Source organism: Clarias gariepinus, chromosome 13, assembly GCF_024256425.1.
Source record: "Clarias gariepinus isolate MV-2021 ecotype Netherlands chromosome 13, CGAR_prim_01v2, whole genome shotgun sequence".
NCBI classification, from domain to species: domain Eukaryota; kingdom Metazoa; phylum Chordata; class Actinopteri; order Siluriformes; family Clariidae; genus Clarias; species Clarias gariepinus.
Window position 1 is genome coordinate 27,106,630 of NC_071112.1, and position 19,179 is coordinate 27,125,808.

The 19,179-nt window shown below is 38.2% G+C and overlaps 1 protein-coding gene across 4 annotated transcripts in view; it reads left to right on the forward strand.

Annotated features, from left to right (window-relative positions):
• Positions 1 to 2,176: 2,176 nt before the first annotated feature.
• The window catches only part of ppp1r13ba (protein phosphatase 1, regulatory subunit 13Ba), a 39,732-nt gene continuing 22,729 nt past the window's right edge, over positions 2,177 to 19,179 (forward strand). For 2 of the 4 annotated variants that reach the window (XM_053509639.1, XM_053509640.1), the window contains exons 1-4: positions 9,819 to 10,035; positions 13,353 to 13,500; positions 14,426 to 14,536; positions 18,381 to 18,448. In XM_053509639.1, coding sequence (XP_053365614.1) covers positions 9,883 to 10,035; positions 13,353 to 13,500; positions 14,426 to 14,536; positions 18,381 to 18,448 — 480 coding nt within the window. In that variant the 5' untranslated portion in view covers positions 9,819 to 9,882. Of the gene's footprint in view, positions 2,198 to 9,818; positions 10,036 to 11,782; positions 11,846 to 13,352; positions 13,501 to 14,425; positions 14,537 to 18,380; positions 18,449 to 19,179 lie in introns of those variants that run through there. The other 2 variants (XM_053509642.1, XM_053509641.1) reach the window with 2 other exon arrangements.

The window sequence follows — 19,179 nt, forward strand, 5'->3', positions numbered from 1 at the left end:
ATTGACATAATCTGCTCTTCAACAGACTGTCAGCAAGCTTTCATATTCTCCTATAAAAAAAAATTATTAGGCTTCTTTTGTGCCAATCACAGGTGGGGCATCCATTTTTGTTCACACCGCAGTTAAAAATGAATTGATGTAACTCATTTACACCTGCACAGCAGTGACTAGGGAGACAATAGCCTTGAATGGAAAGGGCTAATAAGACAGCGTGACTAATAGAACGTAACCGGAGTGTGGATTTTGACTCACTCTAGTACTTCTGCACTAGCAAAGATGAAGGTGGTAAAGTGATGCCACTTTCCTTCAGTGTGAACACAGTCTTTGACACATGTCAGTCTTGCATAATAAATAAATAAATTAATTAATAATAGTAATAATACATTTAATCAGTTTCACATCTGACAGTGTCATGTTAATGTATTGTGACAGGTTTCACAAACCATTTAAATGTTATGGAAAGTCCTTATTTAGCTTTATCATTAACTTTAACTCATTAAGTCCCCAGTTGAGACCTAATGAACATCCTGGTGCAGTCATGTGACAGTCTGTGAATTTGTGAACCCATGACATTATTTCCAAAATGGTGGTGTGCCTGGGTAGCACATGGGACAGAACTATGAGGTTTTATTAAACTGTTTTAAGATTAGCTCTGTACATAAGAAAGTACTTTATTGCTTATAAATTGCTTATTAACACTTTTTATTATCTAGCGCGTAGGGTGGGTGCAGAAGTTGCCAAATAGTTTCAACATTATAGAGGGTTGAGAATGTTGAAGGTCTTCCTGTTCTCTCATTGTCTTTCAGTAATGTTCTTCTGCACTTGCAGAATCGTATTGAAGACTTGCACAGAATCTTGTTGGCTCTTTGTTCTAACTTGCTATCCATGAGGAAACAGCAGATGTGGTTACACACATGGTCAGAATAGTACCCGGTGCACAGCTCCCAATGTACACAGGAACAGTGGCGGCCAGTCAATAAGCACCGCTGCAACCAGGCCAATACCATTCCTACAGTGAAGCATGTTGGTGGCAGCATCATGTTGTGGGGATGTTTTTCAGCGGCAGGAACTGGGAGACTAGTCAGGATAAAGGGAAAGATGGCTGCAGCAATGTACTGAGACATCCTGTATGAAAACCTGCTCCAGAGTGCTCTTGACCTCAGCCTGGGGCGATAGTTCATCTTTCAGCAGGAGAACGATCCTAAGCACACAGCCAAGATATCAAAGGAGTGGCTTCAGGACAACTCTGTGAATGTCCTTGAGTGGCCCAGCCAGAGCCCAACCTGATGGAGCTTGAGAGGTGCTGCAAAGAGGAATGGGAGGAAACTGGCCGAGGATAGGTGCGCCAAGCTTGTGGCATCTATTCAAAAAGACTTGAGGCTGTAATTGCTGCCAAAGGTGCATCGACAAAGTATTGAGCAAAGGCTGTGAATACTTATGTACATGTCTTAGTTTTTTTTAAATTTTTAATAAATTTGCAAAAACCCCAAGTAAACTTTTTTCATGTTGTCATTATGGGGAGTTGTGTTAATTTTTTTATTCTATTTTAGAATAAGGCTGTGAAAAAATGTGGGAAAAAAGTGATGCTGTAAATACTTTCCGAATGGACTGTAAGAACGTAAATTCTGTTTGGCCGGTGTTTGTGTGTTTGTTTGGTAAGTGTTTGTTTAGCCAGTGCTTTTGTGTTTGTTTTTCCGTGTAGGCCTTTCGAATTTTACAGTAGGCAGCTCATCATCATCTTTTACGACTATAATGTAAGAACATCACAGGCGATTCCCTTTAAGGAGAAACGGGTCTGGGTTCTTATAGGTTAAAATTATGTACCTTAAATTATTTTTTAAAAGTATTAACACACATTCATCCTTATTTATTTCAATTTCCATATCAAACATTTCTCATGCTTGAATGTAAAAACCCTCACCACCCTCCTAACTAGTCCCTCCATCACCCTGCTGTCACTGCGCACGTGCTTGCTGATTGTAGTTCTTCATGTTGACCACTAGGAGGTGTTTCACCAGCAGTGAGTGGACGTGTGTAAACCCACCGCATGTCGCACTGATCTGCTGAGTGTTTCAGCCCTGAGCATCTAATAAACACTGAAGCAGAGGATCGCAACACACACCACTCACACACTCAGCTGGAGACATGCGTGTGTGTAAGGAGCAGCTGAGATGATCATCTTGCCAGCATGATGCCGGTGAGTTACACACACACACACACACTGCTGGTTTCCATCACTGGGAGAACATTGTATTTATTTTAAATATGTGATTATATTATATGTGATATAATTTTATTTATATGTAGTATTGTTGAAGGGGCTTTTTATAGGTCAGTTTCTAACAGTGTTCATCCTTTTTTCATGAATTTATTCCCAACAAATTGATTTGATTCATTTGATTCTTTTCATTGCTGAGTTTTAGGAAACTCCTCATTTAAACTGTAAATATTTAGCTTAATAAAGTTCAGTGACAGTGTTAGGGTTTCCACACACACACACACCTGACAACATGTTTGTTTTTTCCCCGTATGTATTTGTACACAAGTCATGTCCTTAATTTTTTTAAGTGGTCACTCCGTAACACCCGGGTGACTATTTTTTTACTTTTCATATGGAAAATTTGTAAAACGCGAACACACTGCCACCTGTATGCTTTTCTATCTTTCTATCTAAGTCAGAGTTGTGACAAGGTGGATTAGTGGTTAGCACTTTGGCCTTGTACCTTTAGGCCAGGGTCAAGGGTTTGATTAATGCCTCTGGTCTATGTGTGAAGTTTGCATATTCTCCAGGTGCTTCGGTTTCCTCCCACAGTTCAAAGACATGCAGGTTAAGCTATCTGGATTTCGCAAAATTGCCCATTGTGGGTGTGCATGTGTGCTCGGTGATGGATTGGAACCCCTCCTTGTGCGCGAACTCTCCTTTGATACTGTAGACTTCAGGCTTTCTCTGATCCTGTACGGGATAAGCAGTGTAGAACATACACATGAATATATGTATAAATTCTTCTTTTTTATTTTCTTATTAATTACTCAATTAATAATGTTTTCGTTTCTCGTCTTTATAAAATCTTAAAGTTAATGTACGAGTATGAGAGTTTTATATGAGATCCTCCAGCATGATTCATTTCTTTACCCAGACATGCTGAACGTGTGCTGTTTATCATTCGGCTGTACCTATATTCTGTGCTTAAAGCCCATTTGTTATGCTGAACTGCTTGTCTAATGCTGTAATGGACAACGCATATTATTTTGTCCCCGGAGGTTTGGAAGGCGTGGGCTCTCTGAGGCGCGGTCGGCTTCTGAATTCCTGACAACTTTCACACTGTTGCATGATGACCAGGCCCACTGGCTGCTACGTTTGGCATTTCAGTTATTAAAGCAATCCTAATGCACAGTCAGGGGCTAAAGGCCACGGCCTCGTACTGCAGGGCATGTCCATCATATGTCCATCACTCTCGATATTCCGGCTGACCTGGTTTGTTCTCCTGAAGGGCTCAAAACGTTTTATTCAGTGTTTTACAATACCAAAAAAGTCTGAAGCTTCGTCCACACTCACACATGGAGTTTTTATACTATTCTATTTAAAAGTCTTTTCCCAGACGATTTTGATTTTTTCAAAAAATTCACCCATGCTCATGACCACACCATCACAGTAGTTGTTAATGATACATTATAAACTCTTACTTTAAACACCTCATGAAGAACAACAGAGGTAGAGAGAGAGAAGGTAAAAAGCATACATAAAACATATGTATAAGTACTGCTTTCATGTTTAATGTTAATCTAAAGTCTTCATCCAGGTCGAATCACAAATTTGCAGTTAATAACAATAATAATAATAATAAAAAAGTATGAGAATAAAAAAAAAACAACAACAGCATGCCGTGACATTTCTCCCATCCATGTGATCGCAATGAAAAGCCCTTAATTCCAACATTTTGACCCCAAAAGGTCATTCTTTTTGTAGCCAAGAGACAAAAATGCAGACTATTTTCAAAAATACCCGTCCTGGTATGTCAAGACATGTAGACATGTAGACATGAGTTCACATTAATAATATATAATAAATCTGGCAGCAGAGGAAGCTTGATAAGTGACATAATAGTCCTACTTGCAATATTATGATCTTTCTATGACATGATATTATGCAGTAATTGTCTGTCACACAGTCTAGTGTTGGACCAGCAGTCTCTTCTTAGCCAACTTGATGGTTGTTTTCCTGTGAGAGAGTCTGAGAGCAACCAGAGGGAGATGATGAACAATTTTATTAATTAGGAATCTCCAGTGTCTGGCCTGTTGGCTGCATCTCTCCTGAGCTCATTAAGTCGTCACAGATTAAACAAGACGAATGTGGAGCCAGCACATGGCTGTTTAATTAGCATGCCTTCAGTTATGTGATGGAAGAACACAGAGTGCTTAAAACCACAGGCTAAATTGTGGGTTTAGCTAAGGGGGTTATGATCTCCCACCTAATGGGTTTAGGTAATAGCCTATATAATAATAATAATAATAATAATAATAATAATAAATAAGTGTCTTTCAAGCACCTAAAGACACTTTACATTGAAGGTAAAAGGTAGAAAACTCAAAACAGCAATCAAGAAAGAATTAAGAAAAAAAAATCTATTAAAAAAATCTAAATAGTTTAAGTGTACACTTTACATTTAAGTGTAACAATGGTAAATATAGTATAAAATAAAATAAACCCATCAGTAAAAGTTGACAATACATATGTAGTCAAATAAGAAATTAATATAAGTAATAAATAAAATAAATTAATAAGGTTATACTGTAGTGCGGACTGGATATTCCGCTGTGGTGACTTGTCGGGAGCAGCCGAAAGACCAACAACAACATACTGTACATAAAACTCACATTAAAGTTGGTATGCTAATTTAAAAAGAGAGTCTTGGCAGCTGTTTTAAACTCAGAATGGAGTTACAGTGTCGAATGTTAAGAGGGTGTTTTTTTTTTCAGAGTCTAGGCGCCACCCTAGAGAATGCTTTAGCACCCATTGTGTTAAGATTAAAGCCTGGTACTGATAGTAGATCAGTGGAGGCAGATTGCAATGATCAAGCAGTGCCATATGGAGATCAGTCCAGTCAGTTAAAACCAGAGCAATGTTATGTAAAGCTTAAATCTCTAACTGTAACTGCTGGAAATGCCTGTTGCGGAAGCCAAAAAAAAATTAGAGTAATAGAACGTGTAACGTGGACCAGGACCTTAGCACTCATTCATCTAAGACAGGCAACGATGCAGCATTGCGATTCTATGCAGATAAATTGTGCATGTTAAAAGACAGGGTGCTATCTGAAATTACGCCAAGGCTCTTAACTGATTTAGATCGTACAACCGGCATCTCTGACTTATTAGCATTCGATTTGAATAGTTGCTCGACATCCAGGTGCTGATGGGCTGGAGTCGGGGAGTAAGAGTCACTGAGGAAAAAGATCCGAGAGCTTAACACTCTTGTCGTCAGTGTAGCAGTGGAAATTAATACCATAATGTCAGAAAATATTTCCTAAGGGTTAAAAATGAGTGATAAACAAGAATGGCCGGTCCCAGGACAGAACCCTGAGGAACTCGCCTAGTGGTAGCAGAGATCTTAGAGTGATAACCACATAACAGATTGAGTCCTGCTGGTAAGATAAGAGATGAACCATTGATAGACTGTACCTTATACATTAATGTCAGAAAGGCATTCTAGAAAAACTGAATGGGTTACTGTATTGAAAGCCAATAGCATTTAAGTCAAATGACAGAATGACAATAGACAGCAAACTAGAGTCAACAGCACACATAAGGTCATTAGTTATTCTGACAGGGGCTGTTTCAGTACTATGTCCTAGTCAAAACACAGATTGAAAGGAGAGATTGGATAGAGATCTTTTTTTTTTTTTTAAATAACTCTTCAGCTGGAAGTGCTTTTTCGTTGTTAATAATACATGTACATTAAAATAACATCAGTTAGGGGAGAAAAAAGTGGAACCATAGTGCAAAGTTACGGTTTAACTTCGGCATGGTTATTGCAGCGGAACAATATAATCAAACTGTCACACAGAGAGGCAGCAGTGTACGTAATCGGCATTGTCTATGGATAAATTTGCTACATAGACCACAAAAAAGCAAGCAATTCAGTGCCAGCAGGCAAAATCACAACAAGCAGAAAGCCTACGCAACCAAAAAGCCAACCAAAAAGAAAATATGATGAGGGATATCTTGCTCTTGGACTCACTGAGGGGATAGTGGGGGCAGAAAGCCTAAACCTAAACCGGTCCTAAACCGCTGGCAGCAGAAAGCATGACCACAACGGAAAAAAAAGATACTCGGAGACAACATATACCAGTCACACCAATAAGACACTTGACTTATTTCAAACAAACCCTGGCAGAAAATTGTGTGGTATAATCTACATCCATGAACATCAAAGCACAACTGGCCATGAACTGCTCCATGAAAGATGTACAGTGTTTATCTGAGAGATCACAAGAGATTATGGGATTTAGTGGTTTAAATAACCTATTTACAGTAAAGAACAGAGATCTGATATTACCTTTTCCTTCACTAATAAAGTGGGAATACGATGAGTTTGTGGGGTTCAGATTTAAACCAGGGAGCAGAATGAGAAAAGGCAGCTATTCATATATTCATGTAGCTATGCTACCAAGCCCAGTGCACAGGCGGTGATTATAATAATGAACAAGGTCTTCAACGGAGAAAAATTTGAAAGGTATGATCGTCTACCGGTTGTGTTAATCTTATGAATCTTCCACTTGGTGTGTTAAGGTCATAGCTATCTTTCCAATAGTAAGTAGACAGTAAGTTTCTGCTGATTAGTATATAGTGCTGCTCTCACTGAAACTACTAAAATGCAACATTTGATCATGTGTATACTCCATAGTCTGCACTGTGACCAGAACTTATGGTTCCTCATGAACACTGAGCAGTAAGCTAGCATAAATCTAGGAAATAAGCGCTTGCTGCAGCATTGTGTGGATAATCGGGATGCCTAAGGAAGGCTGTATTCTTTGTTTGGCATTTGTCTTGCTGTTTGTGTGTGAAATCACTAAACATGGTGAGGTATTTGTGTGCTAAGTGCTAATATGTTGCAGCGGAGGCGGCTTAGTTCCTCTACAGAGCTTCTACTTAATCCTCATTTGGTATGTAAGAACGCACTCGCGTTTGAAAATCCAGTTCGAAACAGAATAAGGAATATATAGCCATATGTAAAAATACTGTATATACACTACTGTGCAAAAGTCTTAGGCACATATTATATGCTGTACCAATTTTGTTATACTTGTTTATCATGTCTGCATAATTATGTACAAAATCATTTAGTATTTCCATATATTACTTACAAATCAATAAATAAATAACATTACTCGCTCCTTTCCATTTTTATACAAATCCCAGGAGCGTACATCAGGTTTTTTGTTTCCATCTAAAAACTGGTTGGTCTTGCACTATATATTTTTTTCTTTACAGCCATGCATATATTTTCTTGTAATGTTATTTATTTATTAATTTTCATTATAAACCATATAATAGGGTGCCTAAGACTTTTGCACAGTAGTATATAACTTTTCACTCTAACTTCTTCTGCAAAAAAAAAAGTCCTGTGATATTGTTCAATTCTCACCTCATAGTGTGTAACTGGTCGATCAAAAATCAATTAAAATAAAATAAATAATCTGCATGATTATAATCAAAATGACACAAGTGATCATTTCCTGCTTATCAGCCGTTATCAGTCTACTCCTCAGGAATGATACAGGAATACCTTGAAACGCTCTTTCGCTTGGTCCCTGGACGGAATCCTTAAAGCTAGAAGCCGTTAACTTTTCACAGAACTCTTCTTTTCCCTCAGACCTCCTCAATCAAGCCATGATCAACTCTCTCTTTAATAACAAGACAACCTCTAAAACCTGCCTTCCTGCTCTCTCCATCCTGAACTTCCATTTCAGCTAAAATCTGAACAGCTTCTCTCTCATTTTCGAGAGAGAGAGAGAGAGAGAGAGAAAGAAAGAACTGTCAGCGATGTTAAAAGCTCAGAAGATGAAGGGCACTGTTTACTGCAGTTCATCACACTTAGGCCCTGCGTTGGAAAAGAGAAACATGCATGTTTCCACGAAGCTGGCCGTTACCATGGATACCCTCCTGAAGTTCAGCAGCAAAGACGGGACAGTAAATCAGACGAGTGTTCACCGTGTCCCCGGTTTGGCAGTGGATTTCATGAACAAATGTCTCAGGATCGGATTTATAACTCTTTCCACAAAACATGTGAGAAAGAAAAATCTGATATAAAAGCACTTATACTGTGTGACATACTGTACTAAAATGTCCATTCATTGTGATTCCTCTTTTGGCTGTCTCTGTCGTTTCATTAGATCTTTCTCGAATCTTTTCCTTTTTTTCTTAAGTCTCTATGGAGCTGCTGAGTTAAGAAGAATTTTGGTCGTTATTTTTTTTATTTATTCTTCTAAACTGTACTAGCTAAACACTTATCAGAGACACCAGCAATCTCTACTACTTCTTTCCAACCTTTATTTCTCTTCCACAAGTCTCTATACTGTATGTATTTTTTAAGCTTGTACTTAAAGACAGGACAGTAAATGGAGTAACTGAAGAACTGAATATACTGTAGGTTGGACTGGTTCCAGGAATTGTTTACGCTAAATCTCAGCCCTGTGTCGTTGACGTACTTAGAAAATCAACACCTTCCTTTCTCATAGCCTCTTGCTAGCATGAACACAGGGTTATGACAGTTCTCAAACAGACTTTTCTGTCTTTTCCCAACAAATTATGGATTAGATATGGCTTACATGTATAGCCGTATTCCTATCCTGTAGATACGAAAACTTACTAAGCAAACAAAAACAAACAAACAGTAACTATATTGCCAACTTTGTTCATGGTTTTACGAGCTTGTGACAATGCTTGCGTTTTAAACGAAGAGTCTTTTCCTAATATCCCAAGATTTGCAGTGCATTCTGGGAAACTGGATGTCATAATCTTATTTTCTTCCACATCGTCTGATGCTACATGCCAAGACAAGCTAAGATCTTTGGGTGTTCCAATGAAATGATGTGTGTTTTCAGAGAAACAGTTGACAGATGAGTGAAGATGGTGAAATGTGCTTAAGTCTGAGCTCCTTCCTGCCAGAGGCCTGCTTGTGCGTTCAGATTTATGAGCGGTGAGTTGTGTTCTGGCACACGCTTGCCTCCTTGTTTGGAATCAGCAACCCTGAGTGTCAGACAGGCAGAGAAAGATGCGAGCAACCGGACGTAAGAGAGAGAGAGAGAGCAGGAGAGAGCAGGAGAGAGGGAGAGTGTGCCATTTTTGTCCTGGCTTCCACGTCTGTTGTTGGATCGTCATCGTGTTGCTTCCCTGATAAATGAAATGGGAAGTGAGACCTGGTGTACATGACTAAATCTGATACCAGCGGCATGTCTGTTTACTGTCACCGGACACCTCTTATCTGTCACTAACGCCTCCTGTGGTCCTGGGGAATGTCATTACGGGGGGAGAATCGTAATTTAGACACCACACATTCCCAAAACAGCCCCATGTATCAATATCCACCCTGCCCCTAGTGTCAGCCTTTTCCCTTATTAATGCATCATACACACACATTCAGAAAAAACAAAACATGCCATGTCCTCGTTCCTCATTTAGCATCTCTCAAACACACTTAACGATGCAGAGTCCCAATGTTGACGCCACTCACCACCCCCTAGAATCTCCCCTCCCATGTGCCCTGGCCACCCTCCTACCCCTGTTACCCCTCTCCCTCTCAGTCCTTAACCACACAGGCTTACAGCGTGAACCTTGAAGCTACACGGCAGCTCGTGCTTTCTCCCGCCTCCCGTCCAGGACTCCATGAAGCGTTTTTGGACTCTGTTCGTCCGCAGTCTGGTCGATGTTTCTAAGGCCAGACCGTGGCTCCAGAAGAGAATCCAAAAGAAGGAGGAAAAGACAGAACACACCAGAAACAAGACCGAACTACACCAAGATTCAACCGGGCTGGATAAGGTGAAGGATTGATGGGATGAAGGGAGGGGCGAGATGAGTCGAGTTGAGATGAGATGTGAAGTCGGACAACTCGTTGGGATTTTAGAGCTTAAAATAGCCAGACTGGTCTGACAGCAGCGAGGGTTTAGCAACCTGACCTCTCTGACCTCTGTGTTTAAGGAGGCTCTGAAAGTGAATGGCCAGGGCATTCAGAAAATGTCTGGTGTTCATGGGGGAGGCGAGTCCAGAAATGTTAAGTGCAGTTCAGTGCAAAAGTTTACACACCCTATGGATTTGAGGTGACTTGGGGTTTGTAGAGATTTCTGCTTTATCATAAGTAAAAAAAAAGAGCAAAAAGTTTATTTTAGAGTATTTAATGTGTTTTAATGTATTTATAGTGAATCTGAAAATTATAGAAATGGAAGGTTAATTATTTATTTATTTTTAGTTCAAAGGCTTAAAGCAAACTCGAAAAATAAAACATGTGGCAAACAGTGATGAATTTTTTTATTATTTTACACTAGTATAGCAAGCTATAGCAAGCTGACAGGTGTACAAACTTTTAGCTTTGACAATTATGACATGCATAAATTCTAAAAGTATGCGTAAACCATGGCAGAATTAACAATCACAAATTCTGTTTTATATATAAACTGACAAACAGACATCAAAAAAGATTTTAATTATGTTTATATATAAAAAAAAAGTGTTTAAAAAGATGTTAATTGAAGTAGAAACTGTACATACTGTTTTTGCATCCTGCTGATATGTTCATTCTTCATGCTTTATACACATTTGGAAATTTTTCATGTTTAAATCAACCCTGAACAAAACCACAGCACTGAGCTTAAGTATAGGTTTAAATGAGCTACTGTACCCTCTTATGATTTAATGAAAACAATCAAAATATTTATAAAGAAATAAAAAATGCATTCATGTTATACTGTAGGATAATGCATGATGAAATATCCTGCTTTGTCTGATTTTGTATGTTGTTGTGGGAACAGTGTTGTGTTAACTACAGTTCATTGGTTTTAAGCCCCGGAATTAAACGGCTGCTAAAATGAAGTTGTAAAAAATGTTGCTTTTTATCTGAAACCTCTTCGTCTGAGTTTAGGTAAGAGTCAGATTCTGTTTTATTTTTATAAGCCCATTTTCCTTCTCTGGATGTATTTCTCGTGGCAAATTCTGCTAACGCCACACACACTTACAGTATATACTCTACATCTCCATATAATCTGGTATTATAGCATGACCCTGTAATCTAACTCGTACAGAATCTTCATCTGGTCTCATCTGTCTGGAGGGATGCTTTACATTTGAGAAAAACGGACAAGAAAAGAATTTTTATTCCAGTTTGGGGTGTGGATGGATTTTATGCCGGGCTGATGTGTTTATGTTTCAAAGGGATTTACTCGAATCTGTCTAAAAACAAAAGCCTAAAAAAGGAGTGAGATTTTCCAAAAGCTTGCCATGTCTGGGGCTTCATGGTTTACTTCACTGTGTGTGTTTCTCTGTGTGTGTTTCTGTGTATGTGTGTGTGAAAGAGAAAAGCCTCTTTGTGCAGGTCACCAGCAGAGATCTTAAAAAGTGCCTCAGTTGGAGGTTGTTATGTAAGTCCTGTGTACATTTGAGAGAGCTGGTCTTAGCGTGACGCAGCCCGAGGTGTTCTCAGTGCCCTAAATCACGTCTTAAAGTCGGGCTGATTAATCTTATCAGCGTGTGCTTCAGAGTGTTCTGGAAGCGCTTGTTGTTAGACTCGCTGTGGGAAAGGAAAAACAGCATGATGACATCATTTCAGCCTTTTTTACCAAATCAAATCTGCGACTCTGTAAGGCTGGACTCCTGTTGATGTGCAGTTTATTACTCTTTAGATATTAACTGAATGTTTCTGTAGCCAGCAGGAGATAAACAGCCTGTGTGTGTGTGTGTGTGTGTGTGTTTTTACTGTCATAAATAACTAGCTATTGTTGATTTGTTTAGGAAGAAGTTTTTCACACAGTATAATTCTGTAAATCATTTATAAATATAATTGTTAAAAAGTGTCAAACAATATCTGTATGAGTTTACTCTGCATATCTCCTCTGCAAAAATAACATAACCATCATCTCTCTGCTGTTGTGAACCTGAGAAACAGGAAGTCACCTGACACCTTCGACAAATCACCTTATTCCAGACTCAAATCTCAACCCTGTGATCTCGCTTTTAGTGTGAATAGATTTAACGTTAGACAAGGTTCCTATACCAGGATCTGTATGTGTCCATATAGATAAATTAAAATACTATAAGACCAAAGATAGAGTGTCTGCACCCCTGACCCATACAATCATATGCACATTGTCGTACATCCTGTTCCAGAGTTGATGTTCTAAAGAATCTTCTGAGGAGCCTTTCCTCCTGATGCTGGAGTGTGGCTGTACATATTTGTGTTCATTCAGGCACTGATGATGGGATGCAGTTCCAGTTCATCTTAATGGTGTTCAGTTAGGGATCTTGGAGTTCTTCCACTCCAACCTTAACACACCACGTCTTTTTGGAGCTGGCTTTGTGGATCTCACGGGCATCATCATGCTTCATAAGGGCTTGCGCTCTGTACATTGGGTTATGTGTTTCAAAATTTGGGAAGGACCATCTACAAACTGTTTGCACATGCTTGCAATTTATCTAGTCTTTTGTGCATAATTTAATCTATATTTGTGCATAGTGTTTAATCTATATACAGTGAAACCTTGGATTGCGAGTAACTTGGTCTGCAAGTGTTTTGCAAAAACGAGCAAAAATTTTTGAAAACAAGAAAAAAAAGACGAGAGACACATGCACTTTGTTTGTCGAGCATCACGTAAGCAAAACTGAGCCAATGGGTCCTCTCTCTTTTGTAATTATGGATAACCGTCTCCCATGGTCTAAGTGTGCGTGTGTCACTCGTATACTCAACATCATATCCGTGTGCGCATGTACTGTTTAGTATAACATTGTGACCATGTGTGTGTGTGCACGTAAAGCCTTTTTTTATTTTTATGTCCAAGTGGAGTGTAACTGTACTGCAACAATGGCCCCCGTGAAGAGAAGATTAAAAAGGCTATAGCAGTGCAAGAGATGAATCTTTTTAATGACAATGCAACGTCACATTTCTGCGAAAGCCTCAAAAGGAGGCAAAAGCAAGTATTATTAAAGAGGTTCCTTGTTAAAGACGTTTGCCGACAGCGTGCGTGTGCAGCGTTTGTGTTGTAGTTCTGACATAACACTAGTCAGTTATGTATATTGCAATAAAATTGTGATCAGAGGAATATGATCAAGATGCCGGTCCTCTTCTCACTCCAATCTTTCTTTTACCTTAGATCTTCGTCCCCGTGTTTCTGCGCTCCAGTGAGCAGGTTCTGACCAAGGTTCCTGTCACTGCTGCGACACGGTGTAGAGACGTGCTGGAGTTCTGCAGGGAGGCCGGAGAGAGCGGCTGCCGCCTCATACAAGTCTGCAAAGGAAAAGGTTACAAAAACTCAACTAATCCATCATTTCAGTATTCCCCTTATTTGTCTTACACACCGGGAAAACCTTATCAGATTGTTATGAGCTTTTACTTGGTTGGTCATTATAAACTTAAACCTTGGATTGCGTGCATAATTTGTTCAGGAAATGTGCTTGTAATCCAAAGCACTTATATATTAAATTGAATTTCTCCATAAGAAATAATAGAAACTCTGATGATTCCACAACACAAAAATATTAATATAAAAAAAATTTAATCACTGGATTATTGAAAACTTTCTCTTTTTGTCTGACTTTAACAAGAAATCTCTCTAAAAACAATTAATTTTGCCTCCTTTTGAGGAGTTCATAAAAAAATGCTTTATGCGAACACACGCACAAGTGGTCACAATTCTAAAGTAAACAGTACACGCACGCACAAATGTTGATTAGATGAGTGAGGTATTCTCACTGAGCATGGGAGTCGATTAACCACAATTCTGCAGCGCGCAATATAGAAGAACCAATGGTTCAGTTGTGATCGTAAGACGCTCAACAGACAAAGCGTATACTTACTGTTCATAGTGCAAGACCTCGCTCGTTCTTCAAATTAACATTTATTAAAGTTTTTTGCTCATCTTGCAAAACACTCGCAGTTATTTGCAATCCAAGGTTTTACCAATGAGAAAAAAGTTTAATTTTATATTTCAGTAGCATCTTGAATGTTTTCTATAGGCTCAAACTAAAAACATCTGTTAAGAAAAGTAACATCTGTCGAATCTTTTACCTACTACCTATTTTTATAAGACAAATAAATATTTAAATAATAGTCAATAGAAATCAATCAACTGACTATTTCATAGTATTTGATAACTGAATTAATATTGTAGTTGTTTATTTGAGTATATTATGATAAAATAAATGTGGCTGATGTTCCCGGCTGCAGAGAGAGACATACCTTCAGATCACTTGATGCTGGAGTATCTGCAGAAATGGGGTCAGAGGAGGCAGGAGGTGAAGTTTTACCTGCTGCATGAGAACGAGCTCAGCAGCAGAGGTAAGTAACACACACACACACACACACACACACACACACACTTGCTCTGAAAATGGCACCCCATGTGGGAAAATTCAATTTACCCTGCTTTGCATAATCAGACGGTGTCCAAAAGTATTTTACTGAAAGTATGACTGTGTGTGTCTGTGTGTTTGTGTGCGCGTGTGTGTTTGTTTGTCTGTGTTCCACCTGCGTATGTGCTATTACCCCTGAGGCCCGTCTTTAATAAGAGCCTTAGTAAAGAAATTGATTTGTGTGTGAAAGCTGATAAATTGTGAGAGTGTGTGTGTGTGTGTGTGTGTGTGCGCTCGGGGCGATTTCAGAAACGTAAACAATATTACCAAGAGGTTTTTGCATGTGCCTGTTCCTCTTGATATTTGTGACTCATTCAAGCAGACACCAGGAAAAAAAAACTGAAACTGAAACCCAAGGTGGTGAGATGATTTAATCATGTTTAAATACAATCAGACGGCCAACAAAATCAGATTATAAAGCAAATGTAATATGTAATGTATAGGTAGTTTCTATTTAAAAGCTGTGCTGTAAATATTTAATATAAAACCTTGTTTGTAGCCCTTTAAAACCCAGATAATTTTTAGCCATTTTTTGCATTATTATGTTTTAATAAATATATATAGGGGTCAGGATTGTGCAATATAGAGTGTTTGAGCATAATCTAGGCAATATAATGATTAGAATTTTGCACTATACAAATAATAACTAAGCAAATAAAAAAATAAATAGAAAATGGGTCACACAGGCAAAGAAATAGCACAGACACATATAATGATGTGTTTTATCATTATTTTTAGTTGTTTCTATGACCAATAATAATAATTATTATAATACGAGAATTTGGTGAATTTTACATTTTTGCGACATCATTCTCATTCCATTATCTGTAAAAAATCGCACATTTTAAAAGTAATGATAATTTTAGTTCCACCTCAAATATCCAAAATCCCAAATGCACAGGTTGTTGTCTGAATCCTTCTATATTAACACACACTGGCAATAACTTCTATATAAGCAGTTTGGTACATATGACGGTTTGGCCTTGATATGCATTTGATAAAAACTGTATTTTAAATTAATTTTAAAGTTTTTAATCATCCTAATGTTTTCCTGGTGCAGCTACCCATAATGGTAGGTGTATTAAATGGATTTTTGTCTCCCGATGTTTTCAACAACCCTTGTTTTTTTTTTTGCTTTTTTTTTACATAAGTTAAAAAAATATATTTTTTAATATAATTATAATAGCATAAACAGCACATTCAACAGTTAATAAAACACACATTCAACCCACACACACACAATCTGGCCGAAGCCACTAACCCAAACACCTTTCGCCAACAGAGTGAACACATAACAATCCCTCCCGCAAGGCATGATGGGTGCTAATCGAAACCCCGCCCATGCCACAATTGGATAGATTTAAACCCCCAAAAGCTATCCTGGAGCCAAGATATCATTATGGTAAAGATTAATAAATGAAAGCAATTTTTTATCTTTGAATGACCAAATCATGCTTGGCAAGTTAAATATCTGCTCATATTAATATCTGCCGACTGTCATAATTTTCACATAGTCTCTGTTTCTGTTCTCTGTTACTGTAAGTGAATTTCAGAGTGAGATAAAATTCAGGTTGGAAATGATTAATGACGTATAGGTATAAATGACATATTTATGAAGGCAACTGCACGAAACAGAGCAGAATAAAAGTTCGTTTTGTTGTGTGAAGACCTCTTCATTTATGTACACACACACACACACACACACACACACACACACACACATATATATATATAAATATATATATATATATGTAAACATATTCTGTTTATACACACTGTATGAGTTGTGTCACTAATCACGTTTGTGTGTGTGTGTGTGTGTGTGTGTGTGGGTGTGTGTGATTTACCTTCTCACCACTGACCTAACCCGACCTTGCCACTTAAATTGGATGTGAGAAGCATGCACTCGTCACTTCCCCTCGTCTCATTGAAAGAGATGGAGTGATAGTAAGAGTGAAGGAGAGTGACTCGGTGTCTGCAGCAGGGCCGAGCAGTGTGACAGTATGATATCGATATTGTAATAAATGACATCTCAGAACAAGGTTTTACTCAAGACACAGCTTCAAATACACACTGTTATATAAATAATATATAAATATATAAATAAACTGTTTAACTCTTTCTAGGAGAAAGAAAAAATATTTTCATGGTACATCAAATACATAATGAAATTCAGATTTTACTAAAAATTTTCCTGATAGATTTGGTGTTCTGTAAAAATATTCTTTTTACTGTTTTGTCCAACTTCAATCTATACCCATAACTACAGATCATAGAAGAAAAGTCTACTTTTGTTAATCAATTTTAAATGTGAGCTCACAGTTCACAAAACCAAAAAAACGCTAATTTATCACTCAGCTGTTACATTTCCTGTAAGAAATAAGTACTAAGTAATAAGAACTAAGAATGATAAATAATAAGGTTAATAAATGAACCTTAAATAGAAATACCACAATAGAAAAGAATACAAGGTGCTAAATACTAACACATACAAAATGCTAAATACTGAATGAGAATGCTAATTCTCAAATACAAAATGTTAAATACTAAAAATGCTAAATAATATGGGGAAAAGGTGCAAAATACTAAAGATGCTAAACACTAGCAAATACAAAATATGCTAAATTATAGGAATGCTAAATGCTAGGATAGTAACTACCAAAAACATACCCTTGCATAGCCTTAGAGCTAAGATTAGAGCTAAGTCATATTGGTTTACAGTAAAGTAGTAAAGTGTGTATGTGTGTATATGTGTGTGTGTGTGTGTGTGTGGTGGAGGAATCATGCATGTGTTCGGCTCAGACAAATGACCTGAGGTCAGTGATTACACACACCCTGTCATGTTAAAGGAAGTCACATGGATGATCACAGAGTCATGACTAATGAAGTATAATGCTGAGGCGGAGATTAGACACCCAGATTAGACCGAACCGCATGTTTAGCCTACATTCACATTTACATTTACGTCATGTGACAGACGCTTTCATCTGAGCGACTTACACACGTAGAGCAGTAATTCTCTCAGCTCCCAGCACACCTAATTTAACTGATCAGGTAATTATCAACCGTTCCTTAATTGAAATGGGTGTGATAAGAGTAGGAAAAACATAAAAATATCCAGGGCAGGTGGTTCTTCAAGACCAGGATGAGAACCACTGCCCAAGGGTGTGTATTTTGCTGCAGCTTAAGTCTGAAGAACAAAGAGAACAACAAACTACAAAAACACATTCATACACAGCTTAGGCTTAAATCTTGAAGGTTAATTAATACTACAAGGAGTAAGATTCGTATATGTCACCCTCTCTGTGGCCTATCCCAGGAGACCTAGGGCACGAAGTGGGGTACACCCTAAATGGGGTGCCAATCCAGTGCTGGGTTGCACACAAGCACACGCACATGCTTACTTGGAGACACCAATTAGCCTTACTGTATATGCATGTCTTTGGACTGTGGGAGGAAACCCACCAAGCATAGGTAAAAAAACATACAAACTCCATGCACACAGACTCAAGGCGGGAATTGAACCTGTACCCTGGAGGTGCAAGTTGTCATTGCTAACCACTAATCCACTCTGCTGCCTGCAATATCTAATATTATTACTGTACATGTGCTCTGGTTATGGAAGTTTGAAAAGCTATTTATTTTTTGTTTGGTATTTATTTTATTAAAGCCGAATAGTTCTGCCTTCCAAGCGTACTGCAATTGACCATTTGCCAATTTTGGTGCCCAAGTCAACACATAGATAAGAATAATTGTCTTGTGTCCTTCAGAAAGACCAACATCAGAGCATCTGAGCAGAAAGATGAAGGGGACGATGGACAGATCCAGTGTGAATGAGGTACGTACCTGCACACTTTAACCTCCTGTTGTGCTGAACCCTCTGTTAGTGATTTTTAGTAATACCAATGAACAGAATGTTTATGCTGTCCATCTCATTGGAGAGAAATATGATTGACGTTGCAGGCAAATGATATCAGCCACTTTTCCTTGGCTTGTTAGTCAACATGGAAAGATGTCTGTGTACTCAACACTTTATGCAGTTTTATATACAGTATGACGCTGGGTTATTTCATATGTCCTCCATGCACTTACACAAGGCTTTAAAACACAAAACACAAGCACTTTCTTCTTTTGTGTTTTATGAATGTTACAACAAAAATATCCTAAATGATTAAGCACACAGATTTTTTCTTTGTCTTTTTCTTTCTTTTTTCTTTTCTTTCTTTCTTTTTTGTTTGTCTCCTTGTTTTTATTCTCTTGCCTTCACCTGTTCAATGAGTTTTTTCTGGGTTGGTTACCCCTCAACTTTCTTTCTTTCTTTCTTTCTTTCTTTCTTTCTTTCTCTCTCTCTCAGTCACCCACTTACTATTCAAACTTTATGATTATTCAGTGCTCTGTCAGAGGCCATGAACCTTTTCCATGTGAACTTTGTGATATTTCTTTTTAAAAATTTGCAAGTTTTAGTTCTGCTCTGGGCGGCACGGTGGCTTAGTGGTTAGTGCTGTCGCCTCGCACCTCCACCGCCTATTCCAGTCAGTCTCCTGAGATAGGCTGCAGGCTGTATACAAG